The 19,473-nt window shown below is 39.1% G+C and overlaps 1 protein-coding gene and 1 pseudogene across 4 annotated transcripts in view; both read right to left on the reverse strand.

The window, feature by feature from the left end:
* Positions 1 to 19,473, reverse strand: part of Tasp1 (taspase 1) — a 262,299-nt gene that overhangs the window by 131,820 nt on the left and 111,006 nt on the right. For 3 of the 4 annotated variants that reach the window (XM_059261514.1, XM_059261513.1, XM_059261516.1), the window contains one exon: positions 14,823 to 14,901. In XM_059261514.1, the coding sequence (XP_059117497.1) occupies positions 14,823 to 14,901 (79 nt within the window). The remainder of the gene's footprint in view (positions 1 to 14,822; positions 14,902 to 19,473) is intronic. The other variant, XR_009378907.1, reaches the window with a different exon arrangement.
* LOC131910008 (60S ribosome subunit biogenesis protein NIP7 homolog) lies at positions 7,092 to 7,603 on the reverse strand (annotated as a pseudogene).

Below are 19,473 nucleotides of genomic sequence, written 5' to 3' on the forward strand. Positions count from 1 at the left end.
ACTAACAGGCTGATAAATGGTCACATTTAAATGCATTTACAGAAGAGAACAAAGATGAGATGTGGGCAGCACGGGAAGATCAAAGGATAGCACCCCAATTTTGGCCTGAGCCACTGGGAAGATGAATTTGCAATCTGCTGTGTAGAAAAGATTTCAAGAGAACATGGTGTGAGTTGGGGACAAAATTGAGAGCCCATATTTGGACATACTAAGTTTGAGATGTCCATTAGAAATATGAGCAGGTGTGTTTAACAAACCTGTGGATTATAAATGAGCTCTAGGGAGGACCCAACTTGGAGATAGACATGTACGAGACATCAGGATAGATGAAGGTCTGCCATCAGACTGGATGGGACACTAAAGGAATGGGTGTCCAAAGAAGGCAAGAAGAAGCTAAAGGCCTAGGCCTTTGATGATCAGATGCTGAGAAGTGAGAAAGATAGGAGGTATCAATACAGAAAACTGAGAAGTGGCAGTTCGTGAGGTAAGGGAGACAATAGCAGAGCGAGCACTGGTCAAAAGCAGGAGTTCCAGAAGGAACAAACCCTTCAAACAGCTGTCAATGCTACTCACAGTATTAATCACCTAGATTGAAGTTGCTAATAATTTTGACAAGAGAAGATGTGGAGTGGCAGAGAGAAAGCCTGCCTGAAATATATTCAAGAGTAAATAATCCCAGCACTTTCGAGGCACAGGCAGGAGGATCTCTGGAGGTTTGAGGCCAGCCTGGTCTACACAGCGAGCTCCAGGACAGTCAGGGATATATAGACAGAAACCCCGTCTGAAAATTAAATAAAATAGAGCAACTGAAAAAAAAAACTAAAATAATGAACAAGCCTCAACAATTCCTAAACATTTCGCCTTGCAGGGTTGCTATGAGATGGAGAACAGACTAGAAAAATTAAATCCCAAGTTGATTTGCACAAAACATTTTGAGGACAACTGGGGTATGGTTGCCAAAAGTGCCTGTGACACACATAAGACAAAAGATAAAGAATAATGGCTGCTAGAAAAGAAGATGTGGCATGGTTTCCTGACTGATTTCAACATCCCTGAAAGAGCAGTAGTGGCACTGGCAGACACTTGAGCATCAGTCCACCACTGATCCTTTGTCCACTCCTGACAATGTTTCTATGAGTAGTTTTTGAGCACAGTCCCTCAAGCATCCTTCATGTGGGCAGGGCAGAGTGCAGGGATGGCTGAGAAATCAGGAAAAAGTGGCGAACTATCCAAGCTCTTAAGGAAGAGACTCCAGTCAGTAACTCAATTTAAACATAAAATGTTTTCAATGTATGCAGTTTTAAAATCCCATCTACCTTTGTACTTACTTGGGCGAATCATAGTCATAGCTCTCCCAGGCCTCAGGTTTCTAGGACTGCCATAAAAGCAAAGAACCTAGACAATCAGGAAACACTGAACTCCAAAGCAACCAGGCAGCAGTTTTCTTGTCACCCCAAAACTCTTTGGAAACATGACGATCTCCTCCAACCTTCTTCCCCACTCATCTCACTATCCCACCCCTACCTTCAGAAGGCATTCCCTGGAAACCTGCCAGCCAACCGTGCCAGAGAAGTAAGCAAGCCAGTAGAGCAGGTAGGCTAGCTTCAGGTCTTCACCTTCCCTCCTCTCCTCAAATCCAACCCCCAGTCTCATCCTCAGCTCTGTAGCAACCTACCTGTTGTGCCCTCTCCTCACTCTCAGTCCCCATTCCCAGGAGACTAAGCAGATCCTGGGGGAAGACTCTGCTTCCCTCCCTCCTGTGGACCTCCTCAACCGCTCCTCCTAGCCCTTCCCCATTCCTAAGTGTAAGCCCCCAATACCCAGAAACACATTCTACACAGAAACACATAGCTACAAGACATTCCCTACAAGACAACACATAGCTACCACACTCTTAAAGAACCAGAGAAGGCAACAGAAACCAAGGAACAAAACACTCATCAAACTATCATGATATCAGTACCTTGAATTATAATCATCACAAACTCACTCAGATGCCTAGAAACCAGCACAGAAACAGCCAGAACAGTATACCTCTACTAGAGCCCAGCAACCTACCACAGTAAGCCCTAAGAAATGCAACATGGCTGAAACAAGACAAAGACCTTAAAAAAGTTTTTATGAATATGATAGAAGTCCTTGTTCTGGCTAGATTTATGTCAACTTGAAACAAGCTATAGTCATCTGAGAGGAGGAGGAACCTTGATTGAAAAAAATTCCTCCATAAGATCGAGCTGTGGGCCAGCCTATAAGGAATTTTCTTAATTAGTGATTGGTGTGGGGAAGGAAGGGCAACCCAGTCCATTGTGGGAGATGCCACTTCAGGGCTCATGATCCTGTGTTCTATAAGAAAGCAAGCTGACCAAACCATGTGAAGCAAGCCAGTAAGCAGCACCCCTTCACAGCCTCTGCACCAGCTCCTGTCTCCAGACCTGCCCTGTTTGAGTCCTTGTCCTGACTACCTTCATGATGAACAGTGCTGTGTGGAAATGTAAGCTAAATAGACCTTTTCCTCCCAAAATTGCTTTTTGGATATTGTGTTTCATTGCAGCAATAGGAACTCTAAGACAGTCCTTAAATAGTATATGAATAAATCCCTTAAATCTATGAAAACACAAACAAAAGAAGTAAATGAATAAAACAGAAAAAAATAAAGGAAAGAACACCGTTCACAATAACCTCAAATAATTAAAATATTTTGTGATAACTATAACCATGAAAGTCAAAAACCTGTATGGTAAAAACTTTAAGACTTTAAGAAAGAAATTGAAGAAGATATCAGATGATAGATCTCCTATGCTCATGATCAGTAGGATGAACACAGTAAAAATGGCCATCCTACCAAAAAGGAATCTACAGATTCAGTGCAATCACCCTCAAAATTCCAAAACAATTCTTCACAGATCTTGGAAAGGACAATTTTCAGCCTCAGATGAAACTACACACACACACACAACACACACACACACACACACACACATACACACACACACAAAAGGATAGCTAAAACAATCCTAAATAATAAAAGAAGTGATGGAGATACCACCATCCTCAACCTCAAATTGTACTACAGAGCTATAATATCGGCACAAAAACAGACATGATGTTCAATGGAATCAAATTGAAGACTTAGACATAAATCCACATACCTATGAACACCTCATTTTTTTATAAAGACGACAGAAATACAAAGTGGAATAAAGACAGTATTTTCACAAAATGGTGCTGGTCAAACTGGATGGCTGCATGTCAAAGAGTGCCAATAGATCCATACTTATCACCCTGCATGAAACTCAACCTCAAATGGATCAGAAATCTCAACATAAAACCAGATACACTGAACCTAATAGTAGAGAAAGTCGAAAATAGCCTTGAACTTATTAACACAGGAAAGTTTCTGAACAGACATTGTTAGCACAGGCACTAAGAACATCCACAATTAATAAATGGAACCTCAGGAAACTGAGAAGCTTCTGCACTGCAAAGGACACCGTCATTCGGACAAAGCAGCAGCCTATAGAATAGGAAAAGATTTTTACCAGCTACACATCTGATAGAGGGCTAATATCCAAAATGTATACAGAACACATACACTAAACTAGATATAAAGAAAACAAATAACTCAAATAAAAATGAGATATAGATCTAAACAGAGAATTCCCAAAAAAGGAAACTCAAATGGCTGAGAAACACTTAAGGAAATGTTCAGCATGCTTAGTCATCAAGGAAACGCAAATCAAAACTACTTTGAAATTTCAATGGCTAAGAGCAGTAAAACAAATGACAGCTCATGTTGGCAAGGATATTGAATAAAGTGAACACTCATCCATTGCTAGTGAGAGTGCAAATTTGTACAGCCACTATGGAAATTAGTGTGGTGGTTCCTCAGGAAGACAAGAATCAATCTACCTACAGATCCAGCTAAACCACTCTTTGGTATATACCCAAAGGAGGCTTTATCCTACCACAGAGACAACTGCTCAACCATGTTCATTGCTGCTTTATTCATAAAGCTAGAAATTGGAAACAACCTAGATGCCCATAATATTAGAATGGATAAGCAAAATGTGGTAGATTTACACATTGGAATATGACTCAGCCATTAAAAGAAAAAACAAACAAACATAAAATTCACAGATAAATGGATGGAACTAGAAAAAAAAATCATCCTGAGTGAGGCAACTCAGACCCAGAAAGACAAATATGGTATATATTCACTTATATATGAATATTAGCTATTAAGTCCATGATAACCAAGCCACAATCCACAAAACCACAGAGGTTAGGCACAGCGTAAGGGACTGGGGATGGGGCTGCAAGCAGATAGATCTCCCTAGGAAAGGGAAACAGAACAGATAGCTGTGTTTGGATGGTGGAGTGCTGGAATGAGAAAAACAAGCAGGAAGTGGGAGGTAAGAGGGAATATGGTAGAAACAGCTAAAATTAAGGGGCATTTGAGGGGGTAGTATGCAAACAATACAGTAGAAGCTTCCTAAAATAGGTACATATATGAGGGTAGTCTAAATGAAATCACCAAATTGGGGAGACAGAGCCCCACTGGACGTTTCATGTCACCAAATGAACCTTCTGTTCCAGGAACTGGATACATATAATTGAGTTGCTGGCCAAAGGGGTCCATCCTATGGGGATGACCAAACAACCTAGACTATTTTCAAGACTACAGGTTGCTCTCCACAAACTAACAGTAAGGCTGAAAACAACACAAACACAATTCATTAAACATGGAGAAGTAGAGCTGACGTCTACAAAGCAGTAGAGGAATGTTCCCCTTGCTCTACATACTCAACAACATGAGCTGCCACTTCTGTTTGTGAACTTAGCCATTGAAATCTCAATGTCTTTTTGATTTACATTTCCCTGATGACTAAGGACATAGAACATTTCTTTAAGTGTTCTCGGCCATTTGAGATTCTTTTGATGATGATTCTCTGTTCAGATCTGTACATCATCATTTAACTGGATTATTTGGTTTTTTGATGTCTAGTTTCTTGAGTTATTTTTGATATTAGCCCTCTGTCAGATGTGGAGTTGTTGATGATCTTTTCCCATTCTGCAGGCTGTCATTTGTCCCTCTGACAGTGTCCTTTCCTTTACAGAAGCCTATCCCTTTCATGAGGTCCCAGGGTGGTAATTGTCGATCTTAGTGCCTGGACTGCTGGTGTTCTGTTCAGGAAGATGTCTCCTGTGCCAATGTGCTCAAGGCTATTTCCCCCACTTTCTCTTCTATCAGGTTCAGCATATCTGGATTTATGTTGAGAGGTCTTTGATCCACTTGGACTTGAGTTTTGTACAGGGTGATAGACATAGATCATTTTCATTCTTCTTTATGAAAACATCCAGTTTGACCAGCACCATTTGTTGAAGTGTTTTCTTTTTTCCATTGTATAATTTTTGGCTTCCTTGTCGAAAATCAGGTATCCGTAGCTGTGTGGATTTACTTCTAGGTCTTAGATTCAATTCCTTTGATCAACTCATCTGTTTTCATGCCAATACCATGCAGTTTTTATTAGCATTGCTCTACAGTACAGCTTGAAATCAGGGATGGTGATACTCTGGAAGTTCTTTTATTGTACAGGATTGTTTTAGCTATACTAGGTTTTTTGTTTTTCCATATAAAGTCAAATATTGTTCTTTGAAGGTCTGTAAAGAATTGGGAGGTGGGGCTGGAGAGATGGCTCAGAGGTTAAGAGCACTGGCTGCTCTTCCAAAGGTCCTGAGTTCAATTCTCAGCAACCACATGGTGGCTCACAACCATCTATAATGAGATCTGGTGCCCTCTTCTGGCCTGCAAGCAGCACACTGTATACATAATAAATAAATTAAAAAAAAAAAAAGAAAAGAAAAAGAAATTTTGGGATCGCTTATGCATATTAGCATATCATCTGTAAACAGCGATACTTTATTTCTTCCTTTCCAATATGCATCTATTGATCTCCTTTTGTTGTTTAATTGCTCTAGCTAGAATTTCGAGTATTATATTGAATAGATATGGAGAGAGTGGAGAGCCTTTGACCTGTTCCTAATTTTAGTAGAATTGCTTTGAGTTTCTCTTCATTTAACTTGATTTTGGATATAGGCTTGCTGTAAATTGCCTTTATTATGTTTAGGTATGTCCCTTATATCCCTGATCTCCCCAAGACTTTTATCATGAAGGGTGCTGGATTTTGTCAAAGGCATTTCACCATCTAATGAGATGATCATGTGGCTTTTTTTCTTTCAGTTTGTTTATATGGTGGATTACATTGACAGATTTTCATATGTTGAACCATTGCTGCATCTCTGGAATGAAGCCTACTTGATCATGGTGGATATTTTTGATGTTTCTTGGATACAGTTTTCGAGTATTTTATTGAGTATTTTTGCATCTATGTTCATGAGGGAAATTGGTCTGTAATTCTCTTTCTTTGTTGTATTTTTGTGTGGTTTGGGTATCAGAGTGACTATGGCCTCATAAAATGAATTTGGCAATGTTCCTTCTATTTCTATTTTGTGGAATAATGTGACAAGTGTTGGTTTTAGATCTTCTTTGAATGTCTGGTAGAATTCTGCACTAAAACCATTTGGCTCTGGGCTCTTTTAGAGCAAAATTCCACTAGACTTTCAAAGAAGAGCTAACACCAAAATTCATCAAATTATTCTACAAAACAGAAACAGAAAAAAACATTATCAAATTCATTTTCTGCGGCCAGTCACCCTGATACCCAAACCACACAGAGAGTCAACAAAAAAGAGAATTTTTTTAACAGAACAGAAACACTCTAATTTTTTGTTTGTTGGGGGGGGGGGTTGTTTGTTTGTTTGTTTGTTTGTTTTAGAGTTTCGAGACAGTGTCTGACTATGTAGCCTAGGTTAGCTTTGAACTTGCTAAGTAGCCCCAGCAGGCCTTATACTTGTGATCCACTTACATTTGCCTCTAGAGTACCTGAATATCTATTTTTGAGCCATTTCTGTTGAATAAGAATCCAAGTTGCATGTATCAGTGTTATCCAAATTTAACATGATGTTTTCTGCACACACAGGAAACAAAGCTAAGTCCACTCACACAGCAAAAAGGTCTTGGGATGACCATCCTACATCAATGTTTCTTCATGCAGTACGTCTTCCCCAATGTCTGCCTGATGAAACACCACAATTGCCATGGGGTCCACTTTTCTGTATGTAGTCTTGAGTAGACTTTGTGGCCACTCCCAACCCCAAAGGAATGTCTGCCATGGAATAAACCACTGCTCTCTGGTACTGAGAAGTACTTTCAGTGAAAGCTGAAAAGCTGTTCTGCTCCTAACTTATCCACACTTTATACTTGGCATAGGGTGCAAGGTATCTGAAAGCTGTAACGTGCAACCAGAACTTGTGGGTCTTGGTAAACTTTCCAAAACATATCCCCAGTGACACTAGCTTATCCCCATAGATGTTAGTGGCCAGCTTCAGAATCATCACACTCACATAGTACATTCAGATTGTTGTTCAGGCAGAAATAGTAAGTACTGCTGGGCCTGTCCACCAGGAGCTATAGATTCTCCTTGATGTATTTTGAAATCTTCTCAAATATTACTTGGGTCTCTTCTTCAGCCAAGGGCTGCATTTTCCTGCTAGCTTTGGCTCCCAGGATCCTAGTGACTGGTTGGAAGACTTTTAATGAATGCTTCTATTTCATTGGGAGTTTATTTAAATTGTTTATCTGATCTTGATTTAACTTCGGTAAGTGGAATATATTGAGAAAATTGTCCATTTCTTTTAGATTTTCCAATTTGGGGGAGTACAGGTTTTTGCAGTATAACCTAATGATTCTTTTTTTGTTTGTTTGTTTGGTTGGTTGGTTGGTTGGTTTTTCGAGACAGGGTTTCTCTGTGTAGCTTTGCGCCTCTCCTGGAACTCACTTGGTAGCCCAGGCTGGCCTCGAACTCACAGAGATCCGCCTGGCTCTGCCTCCCGAGTGCTGGGATTAAAGGCGTGTGCCACCACCGCCCGGCAACCTGATGATTCTTAGGACTTCCTTGGTGTCTGTTGTTACATCCCTCTTTTCCTTTCTGATTTTGTTAATTATCTCTCTCTCTCTGCCTTTTAGTTAGCTTGGATTAAATTTTGTCTACCTTGTTGATTTTTCTCAAAAAAAAACAACTCTCTGTTTCAATAATTATTTGTATTGTTCTCTGTTTCTATTTTTTTTCCTTTAATTTCAGCCCTCATTTTGATTATTTCCTGCCATCTACTCCTCTTAGGTGTGTTTGTTTCTTTTTGTTCTAGAGCTTTCAGGTATGCTGTTATGTCGCTGGTATGAGACCTCTCCAACTTCTTAATGAAGGTACTTAGTGCTATGAACCTTCCTCTTAGCATCACTTGGATTATGTTCCATAAGTTTGGGTATATTGTGCATCATTTTCAGTGAATTCTAGAAAGTCTTTCATTTCCTTCTTTATTTCTTCCTTGACCCAGTGATAATCTCAGTAATTCTACTAAGAGTTGTTCAGTTTCCACGGGTTAGTAGGCTTTCTGTTGTTTCTGGTGTTGTTGAAATCCAGCTTTAAACCACAGTGGTCTGATAAGATACAGGGGGTTATTTCAATTTTCTTGTGTCTGCTGAAATTTGCTTTATGTCCAAGTGCATGATCAATTTTAGGAAAGGTTCAATGAGGTGCTGAGAAAAAGGTATATTCTTTGTGTTTGGGTGAAATGTTCTGTAAATATATGTTAGGTCCATTTGCATCATAATGTGTTAGTACTATTATTTCTCTGTTTAGGTTCTGTATGGTCAACCTGTTCATTGGTAAGAGTGAGGTTCAATATGTGATTTAAGCTTTAGTAATTTTTTCTTTTTTTTTTTTTTTTTTACAAATGTGGGTACCCTTGCATGTGGGGCATAGATGTTCAGAACTAGGACGGCATCCTGGTGTATTTTTCCTTTGACGAGTATGAGATGTGCTTCTCCATATCTTTTGATTAATTCTGGTTTGACATCTATTTTGTTAGATATTAGAATAACTACATCAGCTTGCTTCTTAGGTCCCTTTGCTCAGAAAATCTTTTTCCAGCCCTTTATTCTGAGGTAATGTCTACCTTTGATGTTGAGTTGTGTTTCCTGTATGTGCAGAACGATGGATCCTCCTGTTTTCGTTTGCATTCTGTTATCATGTATCTTTTAACTGGTGTATTCAGTCCATTGATATTGAGAGATAATAATGAGCAATGACTGTTAATTCCTGTTATTCTGGTGGTGGTGGTGGTGGTGGTGGTGGTGGTGGTGGTGGTGGTGTGTTGGTGTGTATGTATTTCCCTTCTTTGGATCTTGCTTGTTTGATATTATCTATTACCTGCATTTTCATGGGGATAGTTAACTTCCTTGGGTTGAGGTTTTCCTTCTAGTACCTTCTGTAGAGCTGTATTTGTGGACAGATATTGTTTAAATTTGAATTTATCATGAAATATCTTATTTTCTCTATGTTGACTGAAGTTTTGCTGGGTATAGTAGTCTGGGCTGGCATGCATGGTCTCTTAGTGTCTGGCAAGACATCTATCTAGAATTTTCTGGCTTTAAGAATCTCTGTTGAGAAGTCAGGAATAATTCTTATAGGTTGCTGTGCAATAATCCCTTTGTGAATATGTTTTGTTTTCATGGTTAATAAAAAAGCTGATGGGCCGATAGCTAGGCAGAATTTTTGGAGAGAAGAAATCAGGCAAGAGAAGTGACAAGGAACAGAAGACAACCTTAAGGTCAACCAGAGCACAACCTCAATCTCCAGCTGGTTTCCTCCTCTGATCTTCTAATCCTTCACATGTTCTTCCTTTCTATGGCCAGAGACAAACAAGGATGTATCTTACAGTATACATCTCATCTGCTACTGAACAATTATGTACAAATCAAAATTCAGCAAAGATTTAAACCATAAAGTGTTATTTAAGATGATGAACCACCTTTAGAAAAAGTAAGCATCCTTCTAAAAGAGGCTGGAGCCACATGCTCATTTCTTTTCTTTAAATGTTAGTTTCTCACCATGTGTAAAGCTCTATGTCAGGCACTCAAGAGATGCCAATCCACCCACAGCACTCCTTTCCTTAGAAGCCTGCCTTATTACTTCAAAAAGTTACAAGTTACTTATTTTCATTTTTAAAAATTACAATAATAAAAACTTTTAATAATTTACTAATTCTAAAATATGCCTTTTTCATATTTAAAAATTCTGATTAGACACAAGAACTCACATCTGTAATCTTCAGCACTCAAGAGTAGGGGCAGCAGATGAAATTTCAAAGCCAGCTTTGGCCACTCAAAACTTGGTCTCAAAAGAAGGGGAGTAGGAGCAATGAGAGGAATGTTCGAGAATAAGAAGGTATGACGCTGTCCAATAAGCTGTGGTAGTGATAGGGCTATCACTGTTTCCCAATGCAAGCTGTTCTGTTTGGTTGTCTGTCTGTTGTGCATCACATGAAAACTAGGTGTGTTCACCTAGTGTTTTGCTTGCTGCTTACATTGTGTTCAAAGGATTGGGACTGAAATTTAAAATGACTAAATGTTAGGCACAGAATGGGAAGTGGGTTTATTACCAGTAAAGCAAACACTTATCACTGAAGGAACATCCCCAGTTCCTTATTTTCTCATAAAGCAACAACCATGTGTTAAGTGAAATGAAAATGCTTCATCATTCTTCTATTGGTAATATTTTTGTTTCCTTTACTAGTATTAAATATTGTCTATTTTATAAAAGATGTGACATATAATAAATGGAACTTAATAGTGAAAGATGTGCACTGAGGACCTCTATGTCAACAGCAATGGCCAGTTATTCCTGTTGTGTTACTAACAACTAGCAACTACAACTACCAAGTATGGACAAGAAGCAAGGTGACTGCTCTTCTCCATTCCTAGTGTTGAATAGTGCTATGACTCCAAAACATTTGTCAGTGTTTGCAAGAGTAGTTCCTGTCCCACACACACCCCTACTCATTCCTCCCTACCCAATGATGAGAACAAGATGCTGGAGTTTATTCCTCGAGCTAATGACCAAATTGCCTATCAGGCCTTGGGAGAGCCCTATCCTGACCACAACTGTCTTTTCTCTGCTTTTCAATTATCACCTTCCAAGATATATAAACCAAAACACTAGCCAGGTCTCTGGATTTTCTACAACTGCTCAAGGCACAAGTCTTTTTTATTCTGGACAATCACAAAATTCTGTGTTCCACCTTTCCTATGACTTGGATACTCCAACTTTGCCATGCATTTCCATCATCAACCTCACAACAACAGTCCCAAGGAAAACAAGAAAGAAGCCAACACAGTCCTACAGAAAGGAAGAGCACGGCATCTGTTCTATCATCCTCCAGTTCGAGCATTTCATCCTTTAACTTTGGAAGATGCAACATGACATGTCTCATATCCACGTTCAACTGCAATTCTGGGTACCATGAACTGGAAACAAATGATGCAGGAGAGACAAAATGGGGAACAGAGAGGGGAAGGGAGCTTGTAAAGACCTTAATGGTGCAATTCTAGCTTTTCTTGCCATTGCATTCTACTTAACAGGATCAAATTTATAAAGCAGGTTCTTATTCTAGTTGCCACATCACCAGTTCTTAAAAACTGGGTTTTGTTGGTGAATAGGTAATCTCAAAGAGATTGAATCTCTTTCACAAAATGACACAGTTAGGCAGACTCTCAAGACAGTTCCAAATATCAAGATTTGATGATAATACCAAAACAATTAACTAACTCAGTGAAGACATTTGCTAAAACCAACACAAGCACAATACATGATACTGACAGTTTTGTGGAAAAATACAAATGAAGCAATTCTTCATACTTCAGTTTGTTCATATAATTTTTCTTTAAAGACACAAGACTACATACATTAGCTAATTTCTGACATTGTGTGGCAAGATTTTTATGTTCCATCAAGATTAAACTGAGCCGGGCGGTGGTGGCGCACGCCTTTAATCCCAGCACTCAGGAGGCAGAGGCTGGTGGATCTCTGTGAGTTCGAGGCCAGCCTGGGCTACCAAGTGAGTCCCAGGAAAGGCGCAAAGCTACACGGAGAAACCCTGTCTCGAAAAACCGAAAAAAAAAAAAAAAAAAAAAAAAAGATTAAACTGAAAATTAATGCATTACTATATTTTGTTCTTCTGTTCAAAATAAAGGATGAAAAGCATTTTTACAGTTATATTGGTATGCTTTCAATTGATTATTGATTTGTATATCAAATAGCCTCATGACTCACAATCATATTTTCTGATACAAAGAAAGGAGAGAGATAGAATGGAAGCCACACATGGCAGGTTAGAAAACACAAGTTTGAATAACAAAGACAGGTCAGTAAATGGAAAGAAGCAATGAATTAGAATAGTGCCAATATCTAAAATTTTTAATATCTAAAAGAGGAGGATAGTGAGGGCAAGAAAACAGCTAAGAGAGTCAGTGAGATGATTCAGCAGGTAAAGACACTTATGGATAAGCCTGTCAAGCTGAGTCTGATCCTTGGGAAACTATGGTGGGAAGAAAGAACTGACTTCTATGGGTTGTCCTCTAATCTCCACACATGCACTGTGACACACAGATATGGCCCCCATATACACAATAATATTAATGTAATTTTGAAATATTTTTAAGAAGAAAACCATTGGAGAAAGGTAGTCATAGGAAAAAATTACATACATAAAACTCACAGGGGAATACTTAACAGGAAGACAGAAAGGATGTATATAGACTTCCAGAGAAAACCCATAGCAGACACAGATGTAGAAGTTAATAGGCAAGGAGAAAACAGTTGAAATCAGGAAGATAGCAAGGATACCAAATCAGCAAGAGAAAACATATAGGGAAATGAAGATAACCAAACCCCACAACTGTTTTCAAGAGGAAGAAAATCCTATAAAGGTACCTGAAATGAAGCAGGCCAGAGACAAAGGGGAAATTAAAAAAAAAAAAAAAAAAAATCAAGAGAGCGCCAAGTTCTACACTATAACGGGCAATGTCTGTATTGTAGATGTTCTGTACAGAAAATGTCCACAATAGCCATGCTTTCTGTTTTGAAGAACTGTTAAGTGTGCGGCAAACATGAAAGACAAAAAGAAGACCACAAGCAGCTGAAAGACAGTGGAGCACCTGATCAGGCAACTGAGCATCCAGCAGAAATGGACTAGGTCAAATGGAGGAAATCATACCAGTCAGTGGGCATGTTGTGGAATATCCCTTTATGCTGTGTAAAGATGTGTGTGTCACTGTGACTGCTTTAATAAAGAGCTGAATGGCCAGTAGCTAGGCAAGAAGAGTTAGGTGGAACTCCTGGGGACAGAGAGGACTCAAAGAGGAGAAAAGGCAGAGTTGCCAGCCAGATGGTGAAGAAGCAGAATGTGGAGTACAGAGTCAAGGTAACTGAGCCACATAAAAGATCGTAGATTAAAAAGATATGGGTTAATTTAAGTTATAAGAACTAGTTAAGAACAAGCCTAAGCTAAGGCAGAGCTTTCATAATTAATAATAAGTCTCCAAGTCATTTTTTGGTGAGCTCTTGATCCAAAGACAAATCCACCTACAGGGCAGATGTCTGCCGGATCATGTGTGAGTAGAGAAGATCTCAGGCAGAGCATCTCCTGTGTTGGCCCCTCCTGGGTCTTCAACGGCATAGAATAAACTGTAGTTGGATCTTTTGTTTTGAGAAGGTACTTGGAAACCAGTATCTCCCAGCTATGTTCCAGGACACAGTTTTTTATTTTTACTCTAGCAATTTAATCTGTTTGTTATCTTGGTATCTTACTTCTGGGCAGTTTTACCATTCTCCATTCCCTTTCTCACAGGCCCAGGAGACCAGCCCATTCCAGGTCAAGGGATCTTGGAGGATATTCTAAGGTAAACACAGTACAGTCTGAAGTGGGGCAAGGCCAGCCTAGAGAAACAGAGTGTCGGTGAGTTCAAGCAACATATGACAATTTACTAATGCACTGTATATTACAGTAGATCACAGGATGAGTAGCAGGAAGCATAGGCGAGCTACTGTACTAGACAACAAAAACCAATGTGGTGAGAAACTGAAAGGGTGAAAAAAAGAAAGGAAGATATATCTGTACTGCACAGATGTGATAAAGCCTGGGGCTTTTTGGAAAAAGAACTTGAGGGATACATGAGGAAGGAGTAAACTATCACTGACCTTGTCTACCAGTAGTATCACCACATAAAGAGAAAAAGCTTCAAGTATATGTGGTATCAATATTATAAAAAACTGAAAATAGATTATTATTCTACCCATTAAATTTCCCCTACCCCTATTTCCCATCCTTACAGCACAGGGACACATCAACACACATACATGTGCATGCTCATACACATACCACATCACACATGCTCATTCTATTTCAATCAATACTAAATTATAAACTTTCTTAATATGCATACAAAGACAGTTCTGTATTTTACTAAAAGGATAGTATGAGGAAATGCCATAGGCTATACATTCTGAAGCACATGATGTGCGTTTTATGTCAACATTTGACTCAAGAGATTACCTGAAAATTTCTGAAATGCCTCACTGCTTTGATATCACTTGTGATGTGAATGTAACTATCATGGGTCATTAGATAAGTAAAATAGAATTAAATGATACTTAACATCAGAGTTTTACTGATAAAGTTTACAAAGCGTTTATAATTGGAAACTAAACAATCTTTAAAACCTCCCAAAATTAATGATGTTTTATATGCATCAACACTCTCATAAATTTTTCCCCTCAATCTCATAAATAAATAAAATAAATGTTTAATTATTAAATGACTGACAGATTGTAGCTATGAAAAATGGCCATGAAAGCAGCAAATACCTGAGGTACTCACAGCTGTGGAGTAGGGGTTATGAGCTCCAGTATTTTCAGCCCAGCAGCCACATCCATAAAGAGCAGCCTAGGAAAACAGAAAACAGACACATATAACACTCACTGTTTTCAATACGAGATAAAAGTCATACCCATCAAAAAAAACTCAGTTTATTAACAATACACAAAATAGAGAACAAAACAAACTATGTATAAAGTGTCTTAATGAAACCTATTTAATTAACCTGTATGATAATTAAAAATGAAAATAAGAGAGACCCCACCTCAAGAAAATAGGGTGGACTGAAAACAAGGGGATAACTGAAGAACCACAGCAGGAGTTGTCTTCTTGTGCACACACATGTATACTTGCATGCACACACAGGGAAAATAAAGTAAAAAATTGTTTGTAACAGCCGAGGTTGCATAAAAACTATGCAATGTTTTTCAAACTCTCAAGGCTATCTCTTCCGTTTGTAGATATGCAATGCATTACTGTTAACCATACTCTCACTCTGCTAGGACGGGGACACCAGATTTATTCTTCCTACCTAACTGTATCTTTGACTAAGCTTTCCCTGTCCCCCACTCTGCTTTCCCCAGTAGCTGGTAACATTAATTAATCAACATGGACATAAATCAAACCATATTATGCCTCAAAAATATGTATAGGCATTATATATCATTCAAAAAATTAATAGGGCCTGAGACGTGGCTCAATGTATGAAGCCCTTGTCATGAAATTATAAGGACCAGAATTTGGATCCCCAAACCTACACAGAAAGCCGGGCAGGCATGGCAGTCACCTGTAATCCCAGAATTAGAGATACGAGATCCCTAGAGCAAGTTGGCTAGCTTGGCCAGCTAGAACCAGGAAGCCCCAAGTTCAGTGAGTGACCCTTCCTCCGTAAACAAAGTGGAGGCCAATCAAGGAAAAATTTCAACATCAATTTCAAGCCTATACACATACATACATGCTCACCATGTACCCACACACATACAACACACATACAAATGCAAAATACTAGCAAGTGCGCTCTGCTATTCTAATAATCTAAAAGTTCTTAGAAAACAGCAAAAGGAAGTTGTTTTAGTCCCATCAGCAATTTTTTTTACAATCCCTAAAATCCTTTCCCTTTCACAGTTTGTCAGCCAGTCGCTCTGCTGACTCTTGAAATCAATGTGGAACCTTAAAAATAAGGGCCTTCAACTCAGTCCTAAATGGGATGGCCTCATTAAATCCCTCTCGCCTGAGCTCAGGGAACCCTCCCTGCAGAAGAGGAAACACCAGTGTAAGAGCCAGAGGGGATGGAGGACCAGGAGAACAAGGTCATCTAAATCAACAATATTAACACACATGAACTCAGAGACTGAAGCAGTATACACAGGGCCTGCACAGGTCTGCACCAGGTCCTCTGATTATTTGACATAGCTTCCAGTTTAGTGTGTTTATGTGATTCCTGAATGTGTGAACAAGTGAGTCTCTGTTTCTTTTGCCTTCCTTGGGCTCTATTCCCTCTGTTAGTTTTGTTCAATTCCAATGTATTAGCTTTTGTTTTATTATATTTTAAATTGTTATTATCCCTTAGAAGCCTATTTGCTTTCTAATAAGAGATAGAAAGGAAGTGGATCCTGATGGGAGGGAAGGTGGGGAGGAACTGGGAGGAACAGAGGGAAACATAATCAACATGGACATAAATCAAACATGGACATAAATCACATAAATCAACATGGACATAAATCAAACCATATTATGCCTCAAAAATATGTATAGGCATTATATGTCATTCGCACAAGATCAGGATACATTATGTGAGAAAAACATCTATTCTCAATAAAATAGGAAAAAAAGATTAAAAATAAGGGTTCTCAAACTAGAGAAAGGCTGAATTTTCTGAGGAATTTACGGATAAGAACTCTGGTTTCTGGAGCATCTGACTCAGCATCTGGTGAAGCCCTGGGAGTGGACAACACTATCCAGGCCTTGGAGCTGCTCCCAGGCTCTGAGGACTTCTGCTTCAGGCAGTCTCCCTGCCTCCCTTGGGGCTCAGTAGGAACTGCAAACAGCTCTGCACCAAAGGGGGGGGGGGGGGGAGAGGAAGAGGAAGGGGAAGGAGGAGGAGAAAGAGGAAAAGGAAGGGAAAGGGAAAGGTGGAAGAGGAAAAGGAAGGGGGAGGAGGAAGAGGAGGAGGCGGAGGAGGCGGAGGAGGAGGAGGAAGGGAACCTCTCAGAAAGCCTGGGGAAGACACCTTCCTAAGAAAGGATGCACAGTATTGCTCCCCCTTTTTTTCTTCCTTTAAGAAAATTCCTTTTATAATATCTATTCTTAATTCCATGGCCTCAGGCTTTCTTTGTGGTGGTATTTTACTTGTACTGAAATGTGATTTTAATTGTATGTTAATAAATAAAGTTGCCTGGGGGTCAGAGCTATTAGAGCCATAGCAAGTGCGTGGCGGCGGTGGCGCACGCCTTTAATCTCAATACCATAGAGGACCTGGAGGGCTGTACATACAGGCAGTGACGAGACAGTCATATGTTTGGGTTTACAACCAATGAGAAGGCAGAACAGCTAGACTATATAAAGACATACACACAGGAAGTAGATCCCCTTTTCGGAGAGCTCTCTTGACTGAAGAGGATCGCTGAAGCAGGAAGGGTGAGGCTCTTAGCTCTGACCTCTTGGCTTTCTTCTCTGAATTGGCTCTGTGTTTCTTATTTAATAAGACGGTTGGTTACATCTACATGTCTTACTTCTTAACCTTCTGAAATTAGTTAGGATGAGATAGTAACAAAAATACAGTAATAATATTATAGAGCTTGAACCCCTATTATTCACTTCTGTGAGTAAAATGTATACCTTTTTAAAATGTTTAAAGGCTTCCTACGTTTTTGGAAGTAAAATTGTTTTAAAGCTGTTATATATAATAAAAAATAGCAGCTTATATAAATGATATATTACTTAACTGTCTCAGGACTATTGTTTCCTATAAAATGAGCATAATAATGTGGCAAGCAATTGTTGTGGAAGACCTATAATCCCAGCTGCTTGGCAGCTTGGGCAGGAGGATCACAAGTGCAAGGCAAGCCTGGAATAGAGAGCAAGTTCAAGGTCAGCCAAGACAACTTAGTAAGGCTGTCTCAAAAAAGACAAAAGTGATGGCAAAAAGTGCAGCTCTGAGTGCTTGCCTAGAATACACAGGCCCTGAATTCAATACCTCATGCCACAAAACAACAAAGAATAATAAAAACACTTACTTCATATTGTTGTCAAGGGATCATGTAAATAAATGCATGTGTTGAAAACTCCAAGTATATAGCCAATGACAGCTATAGTTCATTTCTAGGACGTATGATGTGCAATTTAAATGTGTTATGTCAATCTTCTAGAACTTGGTAAGCACTACAGCATTTCATCTTCAGAATTTGCTAACTAACAGAAAACAGGAAGTGCTGTGGGATGTCCTGTATGCTGTGAATATATGTTGCTATGATTGATTGATAAATAAAATGCTGATTGGCCAGTAGCCAGGCAGGAAGGATAGAGTAGGTGGGACAAGGAGAGAAGGGAATGCCTGGTAGAAGAAGGCTAAGTAAGGAGACACCAGCCTGCCGTCCAGGGAGCAGCATGTAAAGGCAACAGGTAAAGCCACAAAACACATGGTGACATACAGATTAACAGAAATGGGCTGAGTTTAAGTGTAAGAGCTAGTCAGTGGTAGGCCTGAGCTAATGGCCAAGCAGTTTAATTAATATAAGCTTCTAGGTGATTATTTTATAAGTGGTTGTGGGGTCCGTGGGGCTGGGCAGGACTGGAGACACTCCCAACTACAACTAGTAAAGTCTATTAATTTCTTTCTCCTATCCCAGCTGTAAACTGTAATGGTTACATACTAAAACAAGTAAACCCAGTTTAAATTAAATTTTCCAATCTGTGTTCCTATTAAATATCTATAGCAGGTATGCTAATTTTAAAAATCATTCATTTGAGCATTTACAATACATTGAAATGTATCTCATTTCTGCTCATTTTTACTTAGCCTTTGAAAGAACATGCTTTTATGCTTCATAGTTCTCTTTATCTCTCACTTGATGCTTCGTATCTCCAGGTTCATGATGTCTCCTGGACCCAGCAACTTCATACAACCAAGCAACTGTATTTTCCTCTAAGCACTTTGACTCCTTTACTCCACATGTTTTGATGACTTTTAAGCTCTCACAATGGTTTATTTCTAAACAAGTCAAGTAGAGCAAATCAATGCATAAATTTCACAGAAGTCCCATTTGTGGTGACAGAATGGCTTCAAGACTTCTGGATGCAGTACCTTGTTAATCTTGTTAATGTGCTGCTATTACTTTACTACCCAAAACAAATAAAAAACGAGAAAGTCAAGAGAATTCAAAAGTAATGGAGGCAACTCTGTTGGCTTTCTGTATCTTCTCTACCAGGACATCCAAACCTGATTTAGAAAGTTTGATTTTCTTACTCCAAACTTGACAAATCTACAGTTCCATAACACAGAAAAATATAAGTGAACAAAGTCTTTTATAATACATTCAAAGCACTATACATATGGTAAGTAATCATTCTCCATAAATTTTCTACATGGTAGGCAAAAAGGAACACAAAATCAGTTACTATTACCACTCACACCCTACTAGT

This window comes from Peromyscus eremicus, chromosome 4 (genome assembly GCF_949786415.1).
Source record: "Peromyscus eremicus chromosome 4, PerEre_H2_v1, whole genome shotgun sequence".
Lineage (NCBI taxonomy): Eukaryota > Metazoa > Chordata > Mammalia > Rodentia > Cricetidae > Peromyscus > Peromyscus eremicus.